This window comes from Pipistrellus hanaki (assembly GCF_964339955.1).
Source record: "Pipistrellus hanaki genome assembly, chromosome: 3".
Classification (NCBI taxonomy): domain Eukaryota; kingdom Metazoa; phylum Chordata; class Mammalia; order Chiroptera; family Vespertilionidae; genus Pipistrellus; species Pipistrellus hanaki.
In genome coordinates, this window is record NC_140505.1 from 97261498 (window position 1) to 97285541 (window position 24044).

The 24044-nt window shown below is 40.3% G+C and overlaps 1 protein-coding gene across 8 annotated transcripts in view; it reads right to left on the reverse strand.

The window, feature by feature from the left end:
• PSPC1 (paraspeckle component 1) overlaps positions 1-22945 on the reverse strand; it is a 136858-nt gene extending 113913 nt beyond the window's left edge. For 6 of the 8 annotated variants that reach the window (XR_014794595.1, XR_014794596.1, XR_014794597.1 and 3 more), the window contains exons 1-2: positions 22369-22944; positions 9333-9634 (exon numbers count right to left, since the gene is read on the reverse strand). Coding sequence is in view for 1 of the 8 variants with exons in the window: in XM_084878583.1 (XP_084734709.1) it covers positions 9333-9634; positions 22369-22734 (668 nt within the window). In the remaining 7 variants the exon portion in view is untranslated. Of the gene's footprint in view, positions 1-9332; positions 9635-22368 lie in introns of all 8 variants that reach the window. The other 2 variants (XR_014794594.1, XM_084878583.1) reach the window with 2 other exon arrangements.
• Positions 22946-24044: the final 1099 nt, after the last annotated feature.

Below are 24044 nucleotides of genomic sequence, written 5' to 3' on the forward strand. Positions count from 1 at the left end.
AAACCCAAAAGACTCCATTAAAAAACTAATTGACTTAATAAATGAATTTGGCAATGTAGCACGATACAAAATTAACGCCAAGAAATCTATGGCATTTCTGTACACCAACAGTGAACTTGCAGAAACAGAGACTAAAAAGGCAATCCCATTTACTATCGCACCAAAAAAATTAAGATACCTTGGAATAAACTTAACTAAGGAGGTAAAAGACCTATACACGGAAAACTACACGACACTGAAAAAAGATAGAGGAAGATGTAAACAGATGGAAGAACATACCATGTTCATTAATTGGTAGAATCAACATCATCAAAATGTCCATAATTCCCAAAGCAATCTAGGTTCAATGCACTCCCAATTAAAATACCAACGGCATATTTCACTGACCTAGAAAAAACTCTTCAAAAGTTCATTTGGAACAACAAAAGATCCCGAATAGCCACAGCAATCCTGAAAAAGAAGAGTAAAGTAGGTGGGATCTCAATACCAGATTTCAAGCTGTATTACAAAGCCACTGTTCTCAAAACAGCCTGGTACTGGCACAAGAACAGACATATAGATCAATGGAACAGAATTGAGAACCCAGATATCAACCCAAATCACTATGCTCAGTTAATATTTGACAAAGGAGGCACGAACATACAGTGGAGTCAAGACAGTCTCTTCAATAAATAGTGTTGGGAAAATTGGACAGATACATGCAAAACAATGAAACTGGATCACCAACTTACACCATACACAAAAATAAACTCAAAATGGATAGAGGACTTAAACATAAGACGGAAAACCATAAAAATACTGGAGGCATCCACAGGCAGCAAAATCTCAGACATATGCCAAAAGAACTTCTTCACTGATACTGCCCCTAGGGCAATGGAAGCTAAAGAGGAAATAAACAAATGGGACTACATCAAAATAAAAAGCTTTTTTACAGCAAAAGGAACCACCAACAAAACAACAAGAAAGCCCTCTGTATGGGAGAACGTATTTGCAAATGTTATCACTGATAAAGGTTTAATCTCCAACATCTACAGACAGCTTATACAACTAAATAAAAGGAAGATAAATGACCGAATTAAAAAATGGGCAATGAATCTAAATAGAATCTTCTCAAAAGTAGACAGAAGGAAGGCCAAGAGGCACATGAAAACATGCTCAAAGTCACTAATTATCTGAGAAATGCAAATAAAAACAACAATGCGGTACCATCTCACACCTGTCAGAATGGCCAACATCAACAAATCAACAAACGACAAGTGTTGGCGAAGTTGCGGAGAAAAAGGAACCCTCGCGCATTGCTGGTGGGAATGTAGACTGGTGCAACCACTGTGGAGAACAGTATGGAGCTTCCTCAAAAACTGAAAATGGAACTCCCATTTGACCCAGTAATCCCACTCCTAGGAATATATCCCAAGAAGCTAGAAACACCAATCAGAAAGGATATATGCACCCCTATGTTCATAGCAGCACAATTTGCAATAGCTAGGATTTGGTAACAGCCTAGGTGCCCATCAGCAGATGATTGGATCCAAAAACTATGGTACATTTCTACAATGGAATGTTATGTTGCCATAAAAAAGAAAAAATTCTCATCGTTTGCAGCAACCTGGATGGAATTGGAGTACATCATGCTGAGTGAAACAAGCCAGTCAATGAAAGAGAGACACCACATGACCTCACTTATTTATGGATGATAAAGAACATTATAAACTGAAGAACCAAAAGATAGATATAGAGACAGTAAAGCAACAAGCATTCTGTCAAATTACAGCGGGGAGGTTGGGGAGATCTGGGGGAGATAAGAGATCAACCGAAGGACTTGTATACATGCATATAAGCACAACCAATGGACACAAAACTCTGGGGAAGGAGGGTATGTACGGGAGGGGGGGCATTGGTATATGTACAAAAATAATAATTTAATTAAAAAAATATATTAAAAAAAAAAAAAAAGCATAGGCTAAAGAAAGAACAGTACAGGTCAAGGAAAGAGAAAGTGTGCAGGTTTTCTTTTCCAGACTTTTGATAAAGATAAAAGGTAACGAAGAAGAAATAAATACTCTTTCCAATTAATGGTGTTGGAACAAATGGGTACCTACCGTATTTTCCGGCGTATAAGACAACCGGGCGTATAAGACGACCCTCTAATTTTACAGTTAAAACATAAGTTTAGGCCTATATTCACTGTATAAGACTACCCCCCACTTCCAAGGCAACACCAGTTCTTTTGGTAATTAAATTTTTAATGAATAACATTTTTCAAACATACCGTAATATACCGTACATTGATACGATAAATGGAAGGTCTCTTCACAAATGGCAATGCCATGAACTTGACCGAGAAACAAGAAATCCAAAAGAGAACATTAACAATGATGGCATCATCTGGAAAGAAAATTACATGAAGAACTTGCAGAAAACGCTTGTTTGTGACTGACTGGGATGATAAGAGGTTTTTCTAGGCAGAGGAGCATTGTGAGCTTAAAATCCTTCAAAATCCTCATCATGTTCTTCTTCTGACATCATAAGTTCATCAGTGACCTCTTGTGGTACATTTGTAAGACAGTCATCATATGGATCAAATTCCGAATAGATGGTGTGGCTTCAGCTTCGGCTTCCCCTTCATCTTGACACAAGAAGTCATCCTCCATACCGTCCAAAGAATTTGATATGCCACACTTCTTGAAAGACCGGATTACTGTTTCTTCAGTAATATCATTCCAGGCTTTTATGACAAAGTTACACAAAGCATCCAATTGTGGCGCACGCATGTTTCCTCCTTTTGTGAATAACTTTTCGCCGCTAACCATCCACTCATTCCACTGTTCTCTAATGCGATCTTTAAATGGCTTGTTTAGGCACACATCCAGTGGCTGTACCAATGATGTCAATACTCCAGGAATAACTGCCACATCTGTGTTTATTCTTGCCAGCCTGTTCTTTGTGCTGGTAGTTAAATGAGCCCTGAACATATCCCACACCAGTAGGCTACGTTCTTTTTTTTTTTTTTTTTTAAATTTATTTATTTATTTATTTATTTATTTATTTATTTTAGTACGTTTTTATTGTTCATATTATTACAAATGTTCCTTTTTTTATTTATTTATTTATTTATTTATTTATTTTAGTACGTTTTTATTGTTCATATTATTACAAATGTTCCTTCTTTCCCCCCCCACCATTGCTCTCCTCCACCAGGTTCCCACCCCACCCTCTGCCCTTTCCCCACTCCCCATTGTCCTCATCCATAGGTGCACAGTTTATGTTCAGTCTCTTCACACACCCCCCTCTCCCCTTTTCCCCAAGAATCGTCAGTTCTCTCCCCTTCCATACCACTGATTCTATTATATTCAACAGTTACTATTATTCATCAGATTTTTTTAAATATCCTTGGTTTTTAGATTCACTTGTTGATAGTTACGTATTTGTTGTTCATAATTTTTATCTTTGTTTACTTTCTCTTCTGAAAGAACCCCCTTCAGCAATTCATATAATTCTGGTTTGGTGTTGATGAACTCCTTTAGCTTTTTTTTATTAGTGAAGCTCTTTATCTGACCTTCAGTTCTGAGTGATAGCTTTGCTGGATAGATTATGTTTGGCTGTAGGTTCTTACTATTCATCACCTTGAATATTTCTTGCCATTCCCTTCTGGCCTGCATGGTTTCTGTTGAGAAGTCAGCTGACAATTGTATAGGTGCTCCTTTATAGGTAACTACCTTCTTTGCTCTTGCTTCTTTTAATATTCTCTCTTTGTCTTTTGCTCTTGGAATTTTAATTATGATTTGTCTTGGTGTGGTCCTCTTTGGATTCCTTTTGTTTGGAATTCTGTGCACTTCCTGAACTTGTAAGTCTAATTCTTTCACCAGGTGGGAGAAGTTTTCTGTCACTATTTCTTTCAGTATGTTTTCATTATCTTGCTCTCTCTCATCTTATGGGACCCCCATAATTCTGATGTTGGTTCGCTTGAAGTTGTCCCAGAGGTTTCTTACATTATCTTCAATTTTCTGGATTCTCTTGCCTTCTAGCTTCTGTGGAGGAGTGTCTTCTGGCTCTTTATGTTCCAAATCTTTGACTTGATTCTTGCGATCTTCCCTTCTGTTTTTAGGACTCTGTAAAATATTTTTTATTTCAGACAATGTATTCTTTATTTCTTGTTGATCCCTTATCATTTCTTGATGACTCCTTATTAATTCTAGTTGATCTCTTTTCATATCCTCATAGGTCTTATCCATCTTTTCTAGGAAATTCTTAAAAAACCTTATAAGCGTAGATTTGAACTCTATATCCAGACGCTTTTTGTCCTCCATTTCTTTCGTTTGTGATCTATTTTGTTGTCGCATTTCGCAGTTACAGACGGGACGGGGTTTCAGGGTGGAGCCTGCAGCTTTGGCTTCCGTCAGCCCCGCCCTATGTGGGTCCTTCAGTGCTCGCTGCGGCGCCTCTGAGAGAAAGGTGCCCTCGATTTTTGCCTGCTGCCAAACAGTCTATGCTCTCCCACAATGAGCCCGGTATTGGGGTTCAGTTCAGTTGGAAGTGGAGTTGGAGGTGGCGTACAGAGCAGTCTGGAGCCCCAGTCTCCTTCCCGTCAGGGCAATCCCGCGGCACAGCTGACTGTCCCTTCTCTGCGCCCAGTGTGCGTGCCTCCGGGACCTCCTTTCGCCGCTCCCCAGGGTTCCGCCTCGCAGCCCAGCTCCCTATGGCTGAACCTGAATCCCTGGGGTCTGGCCTAGAACTGGGGTTCAGAGTAGTCGGGGGCCCAGCACAGTCTGAGTTTTATCTCATTTCCGCTAGGGAACGCCCACCAGGCACTCTGCCTCCCCCTCCTCTCCGGCTCCGTCCTCTCCGTGCACGCGGCGTCTCCGTACCTTGGGCTTTTCTGGCTCCTCCGCGCTTCCTTCTGGTTTTCTCCTTGCTTCTCGCTGTAGAATTTCCAGTCAGTCAACTTTCCTGTAGTTCTGGGTAATGTCCGTTTTATATTTTAGTTGTATTTTATTGAAATTGTTGTGTGCAGCTGCGGCTAGGTGTTTACCTGGGCGCAGCCATCTTCTAGGCTACGTTCTTGACGAAGTCCACCTGGTCGCCTACTCCATACATTATCAAGCCATAGCTTTACCCCTTCTTCATCCATCCATCCTTTTTCATTCATATGCACAAAAACTCCAACAGGGAACTTGATTTTTGGCATTGTTTTTCTTTTAAAAATAATCATTGGTCTTAGTTTGGCACCATCAGCTGTACATGCTAGTACCACTGTAAAACTGGACTTCTCATGTCCTGTTGTTTTAATTAACACTGTTTTTGCACCTTTTGGATTAACAGTTTTATTTCCAACCACATCGAAATTCATAGAAGTTTCATCCATATTTCTGATCTGACTTAATGCATAACCGTTTCTTGCGCTGTTGTATTACATATTGATGGAAAAGACTTACTTTGCCATCAAGATCTGCAGGTAATTTTTGTGCAGTTTTGGTTTTTTGCCTCAGTACCAGATTGTGCCTTTCCAAGAACCTAGTACTCCAGGATACAGTGGCCTTAAATCCTTTGTTATTATGTGGGTTAGATTTGGCCCACTGAAGTGCAAACATACGTATTTTGTTTTGTGTCACTACATAACCATTTTGACGATGCTCAAGAACCATGTCTGCTACATGCTTTTCGAGTCTGGCCAATAAGGGATGCCTCTTCTTACTGCACACTTACTCCTTGGCATACTCTTTAATGCATCTTCATTTGCTTTCCAGTCTCGGACCATCTTTTCTGTTACTCCATATTGTCTTGCCGCAGCACAGTTATTGTGTTCCTTGGCAAAGTTTACAACTTTCAGTTTGAAACTGGCTTCAAATTTCCTTCTTCTTGCTGGAACCATAATGGGTTCTTTTCTACCAGCCATTTGTTGTACACCCACTAATCTTTTAGGCCGGGGTTATACAGTACTGTAGCTTCAGCTACACACAGAATGTTCTATTACGGTACCTTTTAACTCACTGTACGTGTCCTGATACAGCAGCTTTGGCTACACAGAACGTTCCTGTGCTGCAACTGTATGTACCACGGTGAGCCAATCACAACAAGCAAAGGTTCAAAGGTTATAATAGACCGCCTCTCTGACTCTGGCCAATCTGAGCAGACTTTTTACTAGAACACAGTGTAGCTTCGGGTACAGAACATGTATAATTTGCATGCATAAAAAGCTTGCTTGGATTGGCTGAGTTAGAGAGGCGATCTGAGCAGCCTTGCAGTGATTGGTGCGGGATCGAGTTGGAAAATTCGTTTAGTGGCATATCCAGACGATTTTCGGGATCGAGTTGGAAAATTCGTTTAGCGGCATATCGAAACTTTTTCGGGATATACTCGGCGTATAAGATGACCCCCGATTTTCTGTTGACTTTTTTTCGTTTCAAAAGTCGTCTTATACACCGGAAAATACGGTATATGAATTGTTACCTTATACTCCAAATGGATTACCGGTATAAATAAAAAAGCTATAAAATTTCTCAAGAAAACACAAGAAATGCTTTATTACCTACCTTAGGAAAAACAATGATTTAATACATTACAAAATGCACAAAACATAAAAAAAATTTATTTGAGCCATTCAAAATACATTTGAATCATCCCAGGTTTGATTCTGGTCAAGGGCATGTACCTTGGTTGCGGGTACATCCACAAGAGGGGGTTTGCAGGAGGCAGCTGATGGATGTTTCTCTCTCATCCATGTTTCTATCTCTCTCTCTCTCCCCCTTCCTCTCTGTAAAAAATCAATGAAATATATTTTTTTAAATATATATTTGATAAATTAGACTTCAAAAAATATAAACATTTCTGCCCTTTGCAGAACACTATGAATTAAAAACCCAGTCCAGAACAAATAGTCATAATACACACCTGTTCCCAAATTTGTTAATGCGATAAAACAAACCACCCAATTAAAAAAAAAAAAAAAAAAAAAAGCTTTCGCCCTAATCAGCTTGGCTCAGTGGATAGAGCATCAGCCTGGAGACTGAAGGATCCCATGTTCAATTCCAGTCGAGGGCACATGCCTGGCTTGCGGGCTCAATCCCCAGTAGGGGGTATGCAGGAGGCAGCCTATCAGTGATTCTCATCACTGATGTATCAATCTCCTTCCCTCTTCCTCTCTGAAATCAATAAATATATTTTTTAAGTAAATAAATAAAATTTAAAAAATAATAAAAAAAAGTTTTCAATACTTTACAAAAGATATAAAAAGAGTAAAGAGGACATGAAAAGATACTCATCATTAGTCATTAGAATATAAAATTTAAACCACAATGAGACCTATTGTGTAGATATTCTACACTCAAAATACCTAAAAGAAAGAGACACTATGAAGTGTTTATAGAGATATGGAGCAACTAAAACTTTCCCATTTAATGCTGGTGGGAGAGTTAAATGGTATAACCATTTTGGAAGGGTTTGGCCATTTTTTTTCTTTTTTTAAATTTTTTTGTTGTTGATTTCAGAGAGGAAGGGAGAGAGATATTGGTAGAGAGACAGAAACATCAATGATGAGAAAGAACCTTTGATTGGCTGCCTTCTGCATGCCCCCTACAGGGGGAAGGAGGGTCCAAGCCCACAACTCAGGCATATGCCCTTGTCCAGAATCGAACCCGGAACCCTTCAGTCCACAGGTCCACACTCTACCCACTGAACCAAACCAGCTAGGGCTTGGCAGTTTTTTATAAGGGTGAATATATAGCCATTAACTCTTAAATATACCGAAGCCACATGAAAGCATAATGTTCATAAGTCTTATACACAAATGCTCATCATAGCTTTATTCATAATAGTCAAAATTCGGAAGAAATTTGAATGTCCACCCTTAGGTCACTGGACAAACCGTGGTTATAAACATATGATGGAATAAAACTAAGGCATGACAAAAGAACAAAATATGAATACAACTATAAGGATGCAATCTTCTAAACATTATGCTAAGCAAAATAAAATCAGACACCAAGAGTACATACTATATGTTTCCATTTTTATGAAATATTAGAAAAGGCAAAACTAATTTATAGTAATAGATCAATAGCTGTGTATGACAGGGATAAGGAGTGGGAAATAAATGCAAAAGGACACAAAAGTACTTTTGTTGGATGATGGAAATATTCTTTATCTTATGCTGGTACATTGTGTGAATACATATGATTTGTTAAAACTCACTGATTTAAAATTGAGTGCACTTTGATGTATGTAAATTACTATACCCCAATAAAGTTGATGAACATGTTATTCTTTCATTTATTATTTGAATTAGAGACCCAGTGCATGAAAATCGTGCATGGCGGCGAGGGGGAAGTGTCCCTCAGCCCGGCCTGCACCCTCTCCAATCTGGGACCCCTCAAAGGATGTCCTACTGCTGGTTTACAGGGAATAGGCCTAAACCGGCAGTCAGATATCCCTCTTGCAATCCGGAATTGCTGGCTCCTAACCGCTCACCTGCTTGCCTGATTGCCCCTAACCACTTAGGCCTGCCAATCAAATCGCCCCCTAACTGCTCTCCTGCCAGCATGACTAATGTCTAACTGCTCCCCTGCCAGGTTGATGGCCCCCAACTGCCCTCCCCTGCCTGCCTGGTCGCCCCCAACTACCCTCCCCTGCCAGACATCTTGTGGTGACCATTTTGTGATGACATGGGGGCAGCCATCTTGTGGTGGCCATCTTGTGATGACCTGAAAGCTTTGTGTGAGGGTGTGACACCACCTAGGCTTTTATTATATAGGATAGACATACCTTGTTTTATTGCACTTCACAGATATTGTGCTTTTATAAATTGAAGTTTGGGGACAACCCTGTGTCCACCAGTCTACCATCATTGCCATTTTTTCAATAGCATTTGCTTTTTTTATGCAATAAAGTATTTTTAAATTAAAGTATGTACTTTAGACATAATACTGCACACTTAATAGACTTTAATAACAAACCTAACTTTTACATGGACTGGGAATCCAAAAAATTCATGTGACTTGCTTTATTACCATATCTATTTTATTGGTTTGAAACTTAACCCAAATTATCTCCTCTATAGAATTTTGCTTTGCATATAATAGATGTTCAAAAGTTAAATGAAAATCATAATCTGAAACATTCCTAAGATTCAAATATGAATCCATATACTTGTTAGATGAAAGTATGACCCCCAATTCCTAGAGGTACACAAAAATCCCTTATTAATCTTCACTGAGTCTTTACTCAATACCTACTGACCATATGCCAAAACAGTATGAACTACAAGGAAACACAGAAATTCAAAATAGAAAGAAACCCATATGTAACTGCCTAGGAAATAACAAGATATTTAAACTTACGTTGTTAGCAAGAATGCCCCATCACCACACCTTTCCAGAGCCTTTCGTGCAGGAGGTTTCGCTGCAAATTCTACAAAACCTTTTCCAGTAGCTCTACCGCGATCATCCACAACCACAACCGCTTTCTCTACTGGACCAAACTGGGAAAATGCTTGCTCTAGAAGCTCATTGGAAACAACTGGAGAAAGGTTCTTGACAGTCAGGGCTGCTCCATGTGTAGCAAAACGAATTCGGAGAGGTCTGCTCTTCAAAATGGTGCCATCCAGCTCTGCTTTTGCAATTTCAGCCAGTGTTCTGGATTCCTTTTTAAGAGGAAAAATCACTTTTTAATGATATCAACACAAAAAATTTATAAGAGTGGTTTGTTTCTAGGGACACTCGCTGGGTAGCTTTAAGAAATGACTGATAGAACCACTTTGTTTCTGTGTCTTTCAATTTTGGTAGCAAAAATTAAAGTTAATTTTAAAAATTAATTAATTTTAGCCCCACCACTGAGTGTCAGACCTAAGAACCAAGATGTCACATTTCAATTCCCATTCAGGGCACATGCCCAGGTTGCTGGCTCAATCCCCTGTAGGGGGCTTTCATCATTGATGTTTCTATCTCCCTCTCTCTGAAATCAATAAAAAAAATATAAAAAGTAAGTAATTTTAAATGTTCTAGAAAATCCCAAGCTCAATGTCCTAATAAAAGCCATCACGTAAAGGTTATCTGCTCATAAAAAATTACACACTACTAATTATTCCAAGCAATATATTTTAAAATCTCTTACATATGTTAAAATACTGTACATAATAACTATTCAAAACCAAGTACCAGTTGCTATTACTAGAAACTACTATAAAAACAAAATGTCCATGCATTTTTTTATATATTTTTTTCCATTGATATTTTAGAGAACAAGGAAAGGAAAGACACACATTGATGGGCTGCCTCTTGCATGCCCCCTATCAGGTATCCAGCCACAACATAGTCATGTGCCCAGACCAGGAATCAAACGGGAAAATTTTCCATGCACAGGATGAAGCCCAATCAACTGAGCCACAGCAATCAGGGCAATATTTATCAATATCTTAATAAAACATCTACCTCTCCAATGTCAGATTAATCACCTTTCTTTTCTATTTCCATTTTTCTTTGATACTAGAGGCCTGATGCACAAAATTTGTGCAAGTGTAGGCCTTCCTTTCCCCCGGCCGCGGGCAGGCAACAGGAACCTAGGCTTCCCTCACAGCCCCAGCTTAGTCAGGAAGGACGTCTAGTCTAATCAGCATATTATGCTTTTATTATTATAGACTAAGAGGCCAACCACTCACCTGCCTGCCTGATCACCCTAATCACTGGCCTGCCTGCTTAATCACCATTACCTGCTCACCTGCCTGATAGCCCCTAACAACCTCTGCCTTGGTCCCGCTGCCTCAGCCCTCACCACCTCAGCTTCGTCCGGAAGGACATCCAGAAGGTCATTCAGCTGTCCAGTCTAATTAGCATATTAAGCTTTTATTATTATAGATTATCTGTGAAAACTATCATATATTGTTAATCACTTCTGCAGAAACTTTCATGAGCTACACATTTCTTAGCATTAGTATATTGAAAGAAGCACACACACACACACACACACACACACACACACACACACGGTCTATAAGAGTTCTCTCCATTACATAGAAAAGCAAGTGCACATGCACTTATAAACTAGAAATCACAAAAGATGATACTTCTTGAAAAGAAGGTATAGAATGTAGGCATATAAAACAATAAACAACAAACTGGTAAACTTACTAATACAAGTATGTTCTTTTTCTTTGTGTTGTGGGAACTCTCCAGAGAGATGTAAAAGAGGCTTCCTATGCATTTGTAAGAGTACAAATATATATCTTATGAAAAAAGTCTGAAGGTCACAAGAGCTCTTTATTCAATCCCTAAAATATTAACAACAGCTTCAATGTACTACAGTTACGCAAAAATCTATCTACAGAGTTAATATTACAAAGACAAATGAATCCAAACTTTTTACAGATATTCAAAATGCACACTTTGTTTTTTACACTTAATAGAAGTAGTACTAGAAAATATTTAATGAGTAACTAACTAGGGATAGTTACTATGTATTTAATATATCATATAACCTGTGATACGCTGTGATGTACATTTTAGGAATGGAGTCTTGAATTTAAATGCAGTCAGGTATAATTGCAAATAGGAAGGGACGCAAGGAAATGTCAAGAATGGCAGTAATGTTCTATATTTTGATAGGAGTTTGAATTAAACAAATGATTATAATTACCAAATCAGCCCTAGCCCATTTGGCTCAGTGGATAGAGCGTTGGAGCAGACTGAAGGGTTCCAGGTTCAATTCTGGTCGAGAGTATGTAACTCCATTGCAAGAGGCAACCAAATGATGTGTTTCTCTCACATCAACATTTCCATCTTTCCATCTCTAAAAATGGAAATATCTCCTCAGATAAGGATTTGGGAAAAAAAAAATCACTAAATCATACAAGTTGTGCATTTTACTATATGTAGATTTCAAATACCTTAAAAAAAAAAAAAAAAAAAAAATGGTGATTCAGTGGTTGAGTGTCTATCTATGAACCAGAAGTCACGGTTCAATTCCCGGTCAGGGCATATGTGATGAGGCCACATATACAGGTTGCAGCTACATCCCCAGTGTGAGGCATGCAGGAGGCAGCCTATCAATAACACTCTCTCATCATTGATGTTTCTATCTCTCTCTTCCTCTTCTTTTCCCTTCCTTTCTAAAATCAATAAAGATGTATTAAAAAAAAAAAAAAAATACTGGACTTTAGCATTTCAGTCATGGACTAATGAATAAAAAGAGATGAACCAGATATGTGACATAACATATACAGCCCAACTAGAGTGGCTTGATTCCCAGACAGGACACATGCCCAGGTTAAGGGTTCAATCCCCAGTAAAAGGCATGCAAGAGGCAACAGATTGATATCTCTCCCCCGTAGATGATTCTCTCTTCCCCTCCCTATCGATGAATCAACAAAAATATTTAATATAAATATAATATATATCAAAACATTTAACTTGGAATCTAAGTGATGGGTGTATGCATATTCATTTCTGTCTCAAATATTTTATAATAAAACTAGAGGCTCTGCACCCTCTCCAACTGCCAGTTTAGGCCCACTAATGCCCCTGCCGCCTGGTCACCCCACACAGCCTGGTGTTCATTCGTTTGGTCATCCCTCACTAACCCCCCTGCCAGCCTAGTCATAGGCAGCCATCTTGTGAGAGCTTGAAGGTTAATTTGCATATTACCTCTTTATTATATAAGACTAGAGGCGTGGTGCATGAGTTCATGCAAGGGTGGAGTCCATCTGGCCAGCACCCCAATAGGGGCTGATCAGAGCCAGGTAGTGGCAGGGAGGGGATGTGGAAAGTTGACCAGCTGGCCTTGCCCCCAATCAGGGTAGAGGGGGCAGGTTGGGGATGAGTCAGCCAGGGTAGATGGGTAGTGGGCATTTGGGGAGACTGATCAGAGCCCCCATCAAGCTTGGTTGGCCGCCGCAGTGCATGTCATAGCGACCAGTCGTTCTTTATCTGCTGTTCAGGTTGCTTGGCTTTTAGATAGATAGATAGATGGATGGATGGATGGATGGATGGATGGATGGATGGATGGATGGATGGATGGATGTTTGGGGGTAGGAGGATAAGAGAACATGGTGAGGCCTTTGCAAAATTAAAGAATATTTCTAGAGGGAATCACCTCTTCAGATTCAGTCATATAAATTTCACATCTTCCCTTTGTTGTTGTTAATCATCCCCTGAAGGTATTTTTCCCATTGATTTTTAGAGATGGAGGGAGAAACATGGATGTGTGAGAGAGAAACATCAATTGGGTGCCTCTCGCAAGCAGCCTGACTAGAGCTGGGGGTGGCATCTGCAATGCAGGTTCATGCACTTAACTGATAACTGATCCCAAGACTCTTCAGTGTTCAAGCCAAAGCTCTAACCACTGAGACCACCAGCCATGGCTTAGTGTAGGTGTTTGTTGTTGTTGTTGTTGTTGTTGTTGTTTAGGGAAGCAAGAAATTTCTATTTTTATTAAATCTAGTAATTCTTCACTGTTGGCAATGAGTTCAATTTTTTATACTTCTTGGCCCAAGGAAAATGTTAATGTGGTCACAATTTCCCATTCCATCACTCTTTTTTTAAGTTTATATTGTTCCTGATTTTAAATAGCTCCACATCAGGGTTTGTGTATTTTGTTTTAAGTATGTTTTTATTGATTTGAGGGGGAGAGAGGAAGAGAAAAATGACAGGCTGCCTCCTGCACACCTCCTACTAGGGATCAAGCCTGCAACCCATGCATGTGCCTTGACCAGGAATAGAACTAGCTACCTCTTGGTGCATAGGACAATGCTCAACCAACTGAACCACACTGGCAAGGGTTACATCAGGGTTTTTTAACCTGAGACAACTGACATTATGGGAAATATAATTCTTGTTGGGGTAGGGCCTGTCCCATACATTATAGGATGTTTAAGTAAGTAGAACCAACTCGCAGTTTTGACAAACAAGAATGTCTCCATGGCGAGGCCAGTTTGGCTTAGTGGATAGAGCGTCGGCCTGCGGACTGTGGGGTCCCGGGTTCGATTCCAGTCGGGGACGTGTGCCTTGGTTGCGGGCACATCCCCAGTGGGGGGTGTGCAGGAGGCAGCTGATCGATGTCTCTAACTCTCTGTCCCTCTCTTCCTCTCTGTAAAAAATTAATAAAAATATATTAAAAAAAAAAAAAAAGAATGTTTCCATGCTTATAAGCATAACCAATGGACGCAAAACTCTGGGGGATGAGGGCATGTATGTGAGTGTGTGTGGAGGGGGGAGGGGCAATGGTAAGATATACACTGTGGAGAACAGTATGGAGTTTCCTCAAAAAACTGAAAATGGAACTCCCATTTGACCCAGTAATCCCACTACTAGGAATATATCCTAAGAAACTAGAAACACCAATCGGAAAGGAAATATGCACCCCTATGTTCAGAGCAGCACAATCTACAATAGCCAGAATTTGGAAACAGCCTAGGTGCCTGTTTTTGGATCCAATCATCCAAACAGCAGATGATTGGATCCAAAAACTATGGTACATCTACACAATGGAATACTATGCTGCCATAAAAAAGAAGGAATTCTTATCATTTGCAGCAACCTGGATGGAATTGGAGAACATCATGCTGAGTGAAATAAGCCAGTCAATGAAAGAGAAACACCACATGATCTCACTCATTTATGGATAATAAAGAACATTATTAACTAATGAACAAAAATATAGATACAGAGACAATAAAGCAACAGACAGACTGTCAAATTACAGTGTGGAGGATAGGGAGATGTGGGGGAGATAAGAGATCAACCGAAGGACTTGCATGCATGCATATAAGCATAACCAATGGACAAAAAACTCTGGGGAGGGAGGGAATGTATGGAAGTGGGGGAGGGGAGGGCAATGGTAAGATATGTACACATATAATACCTTAATAAAAAAAATGGAAAAAAGATATGTACACATATAATGCCTTAATAAAAAAAATGAAAGGAAAAAAAAAAAAGAATGTCTTCAGACACTGTCAAATGTCCCCTGGAAAACAAAACTACCCTATTTGAGAACCACTTCTCTAAATGTGTATTGAATTATTAGTAATCAATCAATGTATTTGAAATGAAAGCAGAGATTTCTTTAACTTCCAGCATCAGAAAAACTTTTACCAAGTACTTATTATATTCCAGCCATTCATTATAACATTATCCTTGCCAAGTCTTATGAAGTAGGTTGTTACTTTCCCTTCACATATATTGAAACAGGCCTAAAGACGTTGAATTTATCTGCCCAAGATCACACACTGCAAATGCTAATTTGAATCTATGCACAATTCACTATCTCCACCAATACAAATCCTGCCTTCCAGCTTGTGTCCCTACATCAGTCTGCACAAAAGGTAAAACTACAGGTTCTTAACTGAAAGGAATACAAAATAAATAAATAAATAAAAATAACATGAAACTAAGTGACTACCTAAGACAGAGACTGCATGAACTAAATCTAATGATTACCAGGGAATCCTTTCCAAACCACATGATCTTTACTCTTATTATTTATTAGTGGTTAAAATACCCCACTGGAAGAATACTAAATTAATAAGTATAAGGAAACCCACTGATGCAAAATGGAAATAGCCTTCAAGTCTAATCAATACAAAGTTGATTAAATAACTTACAGCATATATTCATACTGTGAAATATTGTCATTAAAAAGAATCTAGCCTGGCCTGAGTCACTCAGTTGGTTAAGCAAATCCGGTGCACTGAAAGGTTGCCAGTTCAATCCCCATTTGGGACAAGAATGGAAGGCAACTGATCAATGTTTCTCTCTCACATCAATGTTTCTCTCTCTCTTATCCTTCCTCCTCCTCTCTCTAAGCATGTCCTCAGGTGAGGATTAAAAAAATAATAATAATAATCTAATGACACAAAAAGATGTCAAAGATATAATGAAAACTCAAATCACAATACAATGTATAGTATAGTTTGATTTTTATGGAAAAGTATACAAAAGTTAAGTGATCATGCTAAGTAAGTGTACTAAGGGTAGGAAGATCTTTCACTAGTGTAAAATTATAATTAATAGAACTTCCCTGAAATAACAGATGACTTGAAATTATGCTGAACAGCCGAAACCGGTTTGGCTCAGTGGTAGAGCATCGGTTTGCAGACTGAGAGGTCCCAGGTTTGATTCCGGTCAATGGCATGTACATTGGTTGCGGGCACATCCCCGGTGGGGGGTGTGCAGGAGGCGGCTGGTCGATGTTTCTCTCTCATCGACGTTTCTGGCTCTCTGTCCCTCTCTCCTCTTCTCTGTAAAAAATCAATAAAATATATTTTAAATATATATATATATATATATATATATATATATATATATATATATATTATATTGAACTTGGATTACTTTTTGAAAAAAAAAGAAAAAAAAGAAAAAGAAATTATGCTGAACAGGCCCACTAAGTACATTTTGCATTGTCTAATTAATATTTGAACATTCTATAAGAAGCATACATTAGCCCAGCTTCAGTGGCTCAGTGGTTGAGCATCAACCTATGAACTAGGAAGTCACAGTTTGATGCGAGTTCAATCCCCAGTTGGGGTATGTAGAAGGTAGTGAATCAATGATTTTTTTTCTCATCATTGATGTCTCTCTCTCTTTCCCTCTTCCTTCCTCTCTGAAATCAATAGATATATTAAAAAAAAAAAAAAAAAAAAAAGCATGAGGGAAGAGGGTTTAGTCCTCCATAATTAAATATAAGTAAATACAGTTAATTTCTAATTCTTTAATTAGAACAATAGTTCTCAAACTTTAGCATCAGAATAACACCCAAGCCCTGGCTGGCATTGCTCAGCTGGTTAGAGTGTCATCCCCTACACCAGGGGTCTTCAAACTGTGGCCCGCAGAGGAGTCTGATCCGGCCCGCCAGGTTTTTTGGGCAGTGAGCGCAGCCGAGGTGTTACAGTAGGAATTAGTAGTTCATATAGTCCGGCCCTCCAGCTCTCTGAGGAACCGTGATCTGGCCCCCACTTTAAAAAGTTTGAGGACCCCTGCCTACACCAAAAGTTTGCAGATTCGATTCCCATTCAGAGCACATACCTAGGTTCCTAATTCTGTCCCATTTGAAGTATGTACAAGAAGCAACCAATCTATGTTCCTTCCCCTTTTCTCCTTCCTTTCTCCTTCCTCAATCCTCTTCTCTCTGCCTCTCCCAGCCCCCCCACCCCTAATAAAAATGAATAAACATATCCCTCTGGTGAGGATTTTTTTTAAAAATTAAAAAAAAAAAAAAATGATGCCCTGGGCTGGTGTGGCACAGTTAGTTTAGTATAGTCCCATTCCCTGGCTAAAAAAATACCACCACCCAAGATTGTTGGATCCCAAACCCAAAATTTCTGACTTAGATCTATAATACAAAGGAGCCCTAGAACTTGCATTTTTGTTTCTAACAAATTCCCAGTTAACTGACTGTTGATGTGAGATAATTTTTGAGATAGAATAAGATCAGCATTGCTAGAATGAAGGGTAGGGGGAAATAAGTGGCCTTCCTCTTATACTACGGAGAGAATGGAACTGTTAGACATGGACCACACTTTTGTGAAATATTGCTTCAAAAATATGGTTTACTAAAGCTAAAAAAAAAAAAAAAAAAAAAAAAAGGCAGAAACCGAGTTCAGGTGAAAGTAATAAAGAACTTTAGCCGAAACTGATTTGGCTCAGTGGATAAAGCGTCAGCCTGCGGACTGAAAAGTCCCAGGTTTGATTCCAGTCAAGGGCATGTACCTTGGTTGCGGGCACATCCCCAGTAGGTGGTGTGCAGGAGGCAGCTGATCCATGTTTCTCTCTCATGGATGTTTCTAACTCACTCTCTCTCTCTCTCTCTCTCTCTCTCTCTCTCTCTCTCTCTCTCACACATACACACACACACACACACACACACACACACACACCCTTCCTCTCTGTAAAAAAAAAAAATCAGTAAAATATATTACAAAAAAAAAAGAACTTTAACTACATTAAGCTAGCTTTAAAATGCACTACAACTTTTGAATTAATTTATCCAATCTAAATTTGCAGTAAAAACCTAAGCTTTTAGGTCCAAAATTCCACCAAATGTATCCAAAATACAGTCTATTTCATCTCTAATGTACCAACCAGGGGCTCATACTATGGACTAGGATCTTACAAGGAAGTGCTACTTAAATTCTTTCTCTTTGCCCAACCAGTGTAGATCAGTGGTTGAACATCAACCTATGAACCAAGAGGTCACAGATTTCCCTATCAGGGTCATCACCAGTGTGGGGCATGCAGGAGGCAGCCAATCAATGTTTCTCTCATCACTGATGTTTGTATCTCTCTCTCCTCTCTTCCTCTCTGAAATCAATAAAAATGTATTTTTAAAAAATAAAATTAAAACTGCAATTAAAAACAAAAAAAAATTCTTTCCCCTGCACTGGCCAGGTAGCTGACTTGGTTAGAGCATCATCCTGATACTGGATCTCTGGTCAGGGCACACCCAAGAAGCAACCAATGAATTCATAAGAAAGCAGAACAACAAACCAATGTGTATCTCTCTCAAATCAAGGAATAAATTTTTTTTAAATTCTTTTCCCTACCATTATATACTAGTAATGCTGATGCTATACCAACTCAAAAATGTTATCTCACCCTGGCCAGTGTGGCTTGGTTGGAGCATCAGCTAGTATACCAAAGGGTGGCAGATTAGGATTAAATCCTTTGTCGGGACAAGTACAGGAGAGCAGCAGATGTTTCTCTCTCACATCACTGTTTCTCTTTCTCGCTCTAAAATTAACTTTTTAAAGAGATTCCTTTTTTTAAAATATATTTTATTGATTTTTCACAGAGAGGAAGAGAGAGGGATAGAGAGCTAGAAACATCGATGAGAGAGAAACACCAATCAGCTGCCTCCTATACAACCCCCATTGGAGATGTGCCTGCAACCAAGGCACACGCCCCTGACCAGAATCGAACCCAGGACCCTTCAGTCCGCAGGCTGAAGCTCCATCCACTGAGCCAAACAGGTTTCGGCTAAAGAGATTCCTTTTTTAAAAATTTTGTCTGATGTCATCAATTAACTGCAAAACTAAAACTGCCAGTCTAAGAAAATGTATTTGCATTTTAAAAATTAATTGCTGTCCTGGCATGTGTGGTTCAGTGTTAGTGAGCACACTCAAGCCAAAAGAGTGGGGTTTGATCTGAGGCCCCAGTTGGTGCAAGAGGCAACCAATGGATGTGTCTCACATTCATGTTTCTCTCTTTCTCTCTCTGCCACCATTTTTCTTCCACTCTCTCGGGGGAAGGAGGGGAGGAATCGGATCAGTGGAAAAAATATTCTGGGATAAAGATTAACAAACACAGCCCAGCCAACGATCAGTGAGCATCAATTTAGGAGCCAGGAGGTTACTGTTGAATTCCAGATCAGGGCATATGCCAAGGCTGGGGGCTCAATCCCCAGTTGGGAGTGTGCAGGAGACAGCCGATCTATGTTTCTTTTTAAGATGTTTCAATCTCTCTTCCTTCCTCTCTTTAAAAAAAAAAAAAAGTCAATAAAAACATATTTACAAAACAAAACAAAACAAAACAAAACAAAACCCATACAACAGTATTTGTAAAAACACAAACCAGATAAAACCAGCAGTATTTTAGAGCCACTACACCATCCCTACATCCACACTATAGCCATTATACCATTACTTACATTTAAATCAGACATGCATTCTATGATTTCCCTAAGCAGAAATAAATACATAATAGCTCAGAAATATTTCAAGCTTTAAAACTTACCTATTAATCACAGAGCTCAGATTAAATAGTAAAGTTATCCATGAAGTCAAATTTTGTAAGCCTAATTCTAATTTCCAACTGACAAAATTTTAACATTCTTACACAAAAATTTAAGGTGATAGGCTTGGAGGGGCACATCCCAAAGGAACAAGGTAATAGCAGTTTCTCTTAGTTCCCCATTTCATAATCTCATAGACTTTTTTTTTAAAGAAAAGCAATGAGCTGTGCTGTCCGATGTAGTAGCCACTACTCAAGAATAAAATGTAAAATTCAATTCCTCAGCCACAATAGCCACTTTTAATTACTCAATAATCACATATAGTGGCCAAAATATGTTAGACAGCACAGAAACATAGCATTTCCATCATTGCAGAAAGTTCTATTGCACAGCACTAATACACTAAAGGAAAGATTATTAGCTTTTTTTTTTTTAATATATTTTACTGATTTTTTACAGAGAGGAAGAGAGAGGGATAGAGAGCTAGAAACATCGATGAGAGAGAATCATCGATCAGCTGCCTCTTGCACACCTCCTACTGGGTATGTGCCTGCAACCAAGGTACATGCCCTTGACCGCAATCGAACCCGGGACCTTTCAGTCCGCAGGCCGACACTCTATCCATTGAGCCAAACTGGTTTTGGCAAGATTTTTAGCTTTAAAGGAGGAAAAATATTTTCCCATGTAGATAAACTGGATTATTTGTAAGCAAAATACTTCCACAAGAGAGGGAAATGCAGCCCTACCACTCTTCCAGAATGTCAACTTCAGAACAGACCAAGAAAATATTAAACAGTATCCTTTTGGAAAGTTTACTAAAAGTTGTCTATAATACTTTATTATAGTATTCCTAACTTCCTTTTAGAAAATTTTGAATATATATATTAAAAACAAATTTACCAAGTGACAAACTGTTTCTCTAATATCCAAAATATAATAGAGCATTTATGACTTTATGTTGAAAATGCATTACTATTTAACTTGAATTTTAAGAAAATTTCCATGTCTCATTAATACCTTATGAAGATTTACTCTTCTCTTGAGGCCATTTAGATGTTCAAATGTTCTCCCTAAAAGGTACTGTCATTTAATTACAATCAATTTTCTATGCATATTAAAATTCTGCCTTGATCACTCACTGACAGAAGCCAATATTAAAAGCTAAAGTTCCAAAAGAAAGCTTCCACAAATTGCCATGAACATAAAATTTGAGAGTCAAAGGGGAGGAAAGAGATCAACCGAAGGACTTGTATGCATGCACAGAAGCACAACCAATGGACACAAAACACTGGGGGGCAGAGGGAGGATGAGGGCATGCTACAGGGCTGGTAGGGAAGGCTGGGGGAAAGTCAATGGGAGGAGGGGGGGGGGATATATGTACTACTATATATTTTAAGTAATACAAAATAAATATAAAAAATAATTTGAGAGTCAAAGTAGACAACACACTTCACTGAGCAAACATTACTGTGTGTAAAAAAGCCTCCATTCAAGAAAAATGTTTTGTTGGCAAAAATCCAGCATCTATTGATCCCCAAGGGTTCGAGGTACTATTATAAGTAATTGGGGTAACACAAATCTGGGAAAAATTTTAATGACATTGTAGAATAATATCATGTAAGGATATTCGGCCATGGCAATTCCATTTCATACTGGTTGTCCATTTCTTTTTCTATGGACCAGGTCTTAGTTACATTTTCTGCACCTCTCCCAGGAGCCAGAATCTAAATATGAATTAAAACAGTGCTGTATAATTGACACTGATGGAATTCACTAGAAAACACATAGGAAAACCAAGTAGCTGATATTGTGTCCTGATAAGTGTAAATCTTCACCACTCAGATTCTTTTAAAATACAAGGACGCCCTAGCCAGTTTGGTCAGTGGATGGAGCTTTGGCCTCAAGGGTTCTGGGCTCAATTACTGGGGGGCACAAGCCTGGGGTTGTGAGCTCCATCCCCAGGGCGGGTTGTGCAGAATGCTGCCAATCAATGATTCTCATCGTTGATTTTTCTATCTCTCCCTCTCCCTTCCTCTCTGAAATAAAATTTAAAAAAAAAAAATACAAGAGAGGCACAAATTGTGCAGGTTATTGGATAAATTCCTAAGAGTTAGCCTTAAAAGTAGTAAAGATATACAGTATTAAAATGTGTAAGTAAAACAATAGAATTCCAAAACACGGAAACCTCCCGTGTTGGAGGGGAGACACATTTTATTAGACACAATAACCCAGCCCCGGTGCAGCACTGCGGGGCGGGGGGAAATGCGGCCGCGCCTCCTGGGCAGGCGGCGGCGTGGGAAACGGAGGCTTCCCGCTGACTGCGGGCAGGTCTGCGGAAGCCAACGGCCGACAGGGGTGAATTTGTGGGAAGCAATTTCGCTGGGAGGACCTTCGGGCCCAATGAGACTTGTGGTAAGAAACGGCTCCCGTTCCCAATTCCTATCCTGTTCGTTCCCCTTCTAACCCCATTCTGCCTGGACCCGCGCTCCCACCGCGCCGGTTCTGGGGACGGCAGCCCGCACCCGGCCCGACACCCGGCCCGGCCCCGGCCCCCGGCCCCCGGCCCGACACCGGGCCCCGGCCCCCGGCCCGACACCCGCCGGCGCGGCTAACCGTCAGCGGCGCTCACACCGCGGCGGCCGGCCCCACACTCACCAGACGGATGAAGCCGAAGCCGCGGTCGCGGTTGATGAAGACCTCGCTGGGCTCGCCGTAGCGCTCGAAAAGCCGCTTGAAGTCCTCCTCCGTGATGTCCGTGGGCAGGTTGCCCACAAAGAGGCGGCAGCGCTGCGTGTACGTCTTCTCGCCCGGCTTGAGGAAGCTCTTGATGTCGATGGTGAAGCCCGCCTCCTCCTCCGGGCGCTCCTCCGCGGGCGCGGGCGCGGGGGGCACCGGCTCCCCGGCCAGCGAGAGGGCCATGGCGGCCGCAGGCTCGCTCTCGCCCGCCGCCGACTCGAGAGCACGCAGGCGAGCCGGGTTTTTCTCAATGCGAACCTGCTTCAGGTTTCCCCTTAACATCATCGAGGGCTTCGCCTCGCGCCGGGAAGCAGCCTGGGAAGTGTGTCTGTGGCCCGTGCCTCACTGCGGAGCCCGTGCTGTGCGGGAGAAAGCCAGACGAGACGAGGAGGTCGCCGCGCCGGCAACCAGCAAGCCTTCCCAACCCACCTATCGCCTGCAGCCACTGCACGCTCAAAATGGCGCTGCCTGCTGCCGCAGTTGGAAGTGACGCCGCCCACAAGCCCCGCCCCTACGTAATCGCAAGAACGGAGGCCAGGCGCCTGCGCAGTCTGGGCACCAATGCACCTGAGCTTGCATAGGCCTGCACACAGCTCCTTGTACGTCTGACAAATGCAGTTGCCCAAACATCTAAAACATGGATTCTTGGTTGTACATGTCGATGGTAAACATTGTGGACTAAAAGGGGCCACACATTAAACCTGACAAGCTCGGGGGATGTTTGCTTGGCTGCTTTACAAACTCAGAAACCAAAAATAACCACAAAAGATTACCTAAAATTAAAAAATGTTAACTAAAAGCAGTTTATGGTAGGTAGTCATGTCCTAGGCTGGCTCAATCCTTACCTCACTGAGCCTGTTTATTGTCTTTTTGCATCTTTGGAATGTCAAAGTAATTATCATTGTTCTGACCCCTGAGAGCCAAGGACCACTTTGCCCTGACAAATACTATCATTGTTATTGAGTAATTGTTGACTGTTAACTGTCCTATACCCACCTATGAAAAAGAAGTATGTGTCTTCATTTTACTTTTGATCCAATCCCAGAAGATGCCCTATTTTGCTTTTTCCCACTTCTCTATCACCAATGGATTTCATGTAACCCACATAGGTCTCCTCTTTTTATTATAATGTATAAAATAAGATACAGCCGAAACCAGTTTGGCTCAGTGGTAGAGCGTCGGTCTGCAGACTGAAAGGTCCCAGGTTCGATTCCAGTCAAGGGCATGTACATTGGTTGTAGGCACATCCCCGGTAGGGGGTGTGCAAGAGGCAGCTGGTCAATGTTTCTCTCTCATTGATGTTTCTAGCTCTCTATCTCTCTCCTTTCCTCTCTGTAAGAAAAAATCAATAAAATATATTTTTTTTAAAAAAGTAATAGATGCCTGAAGGCTAAGGGAGGCCCATTTCTTTAAAAAATAAATAAATAAAATAAAATAAGATACAAAACTGCCATTCACCAGAGCAGTGGGCACTAACAGGTGGTCTGTGAGGTCCGAAAGGTTGGCACCTGCTGTTCTAGAGCATTATCTCAATCTGTTGGGATTTTGCTGCCTGGCAATTATTGACAGTTTGGCTCAGATAAACTCACAAAAAT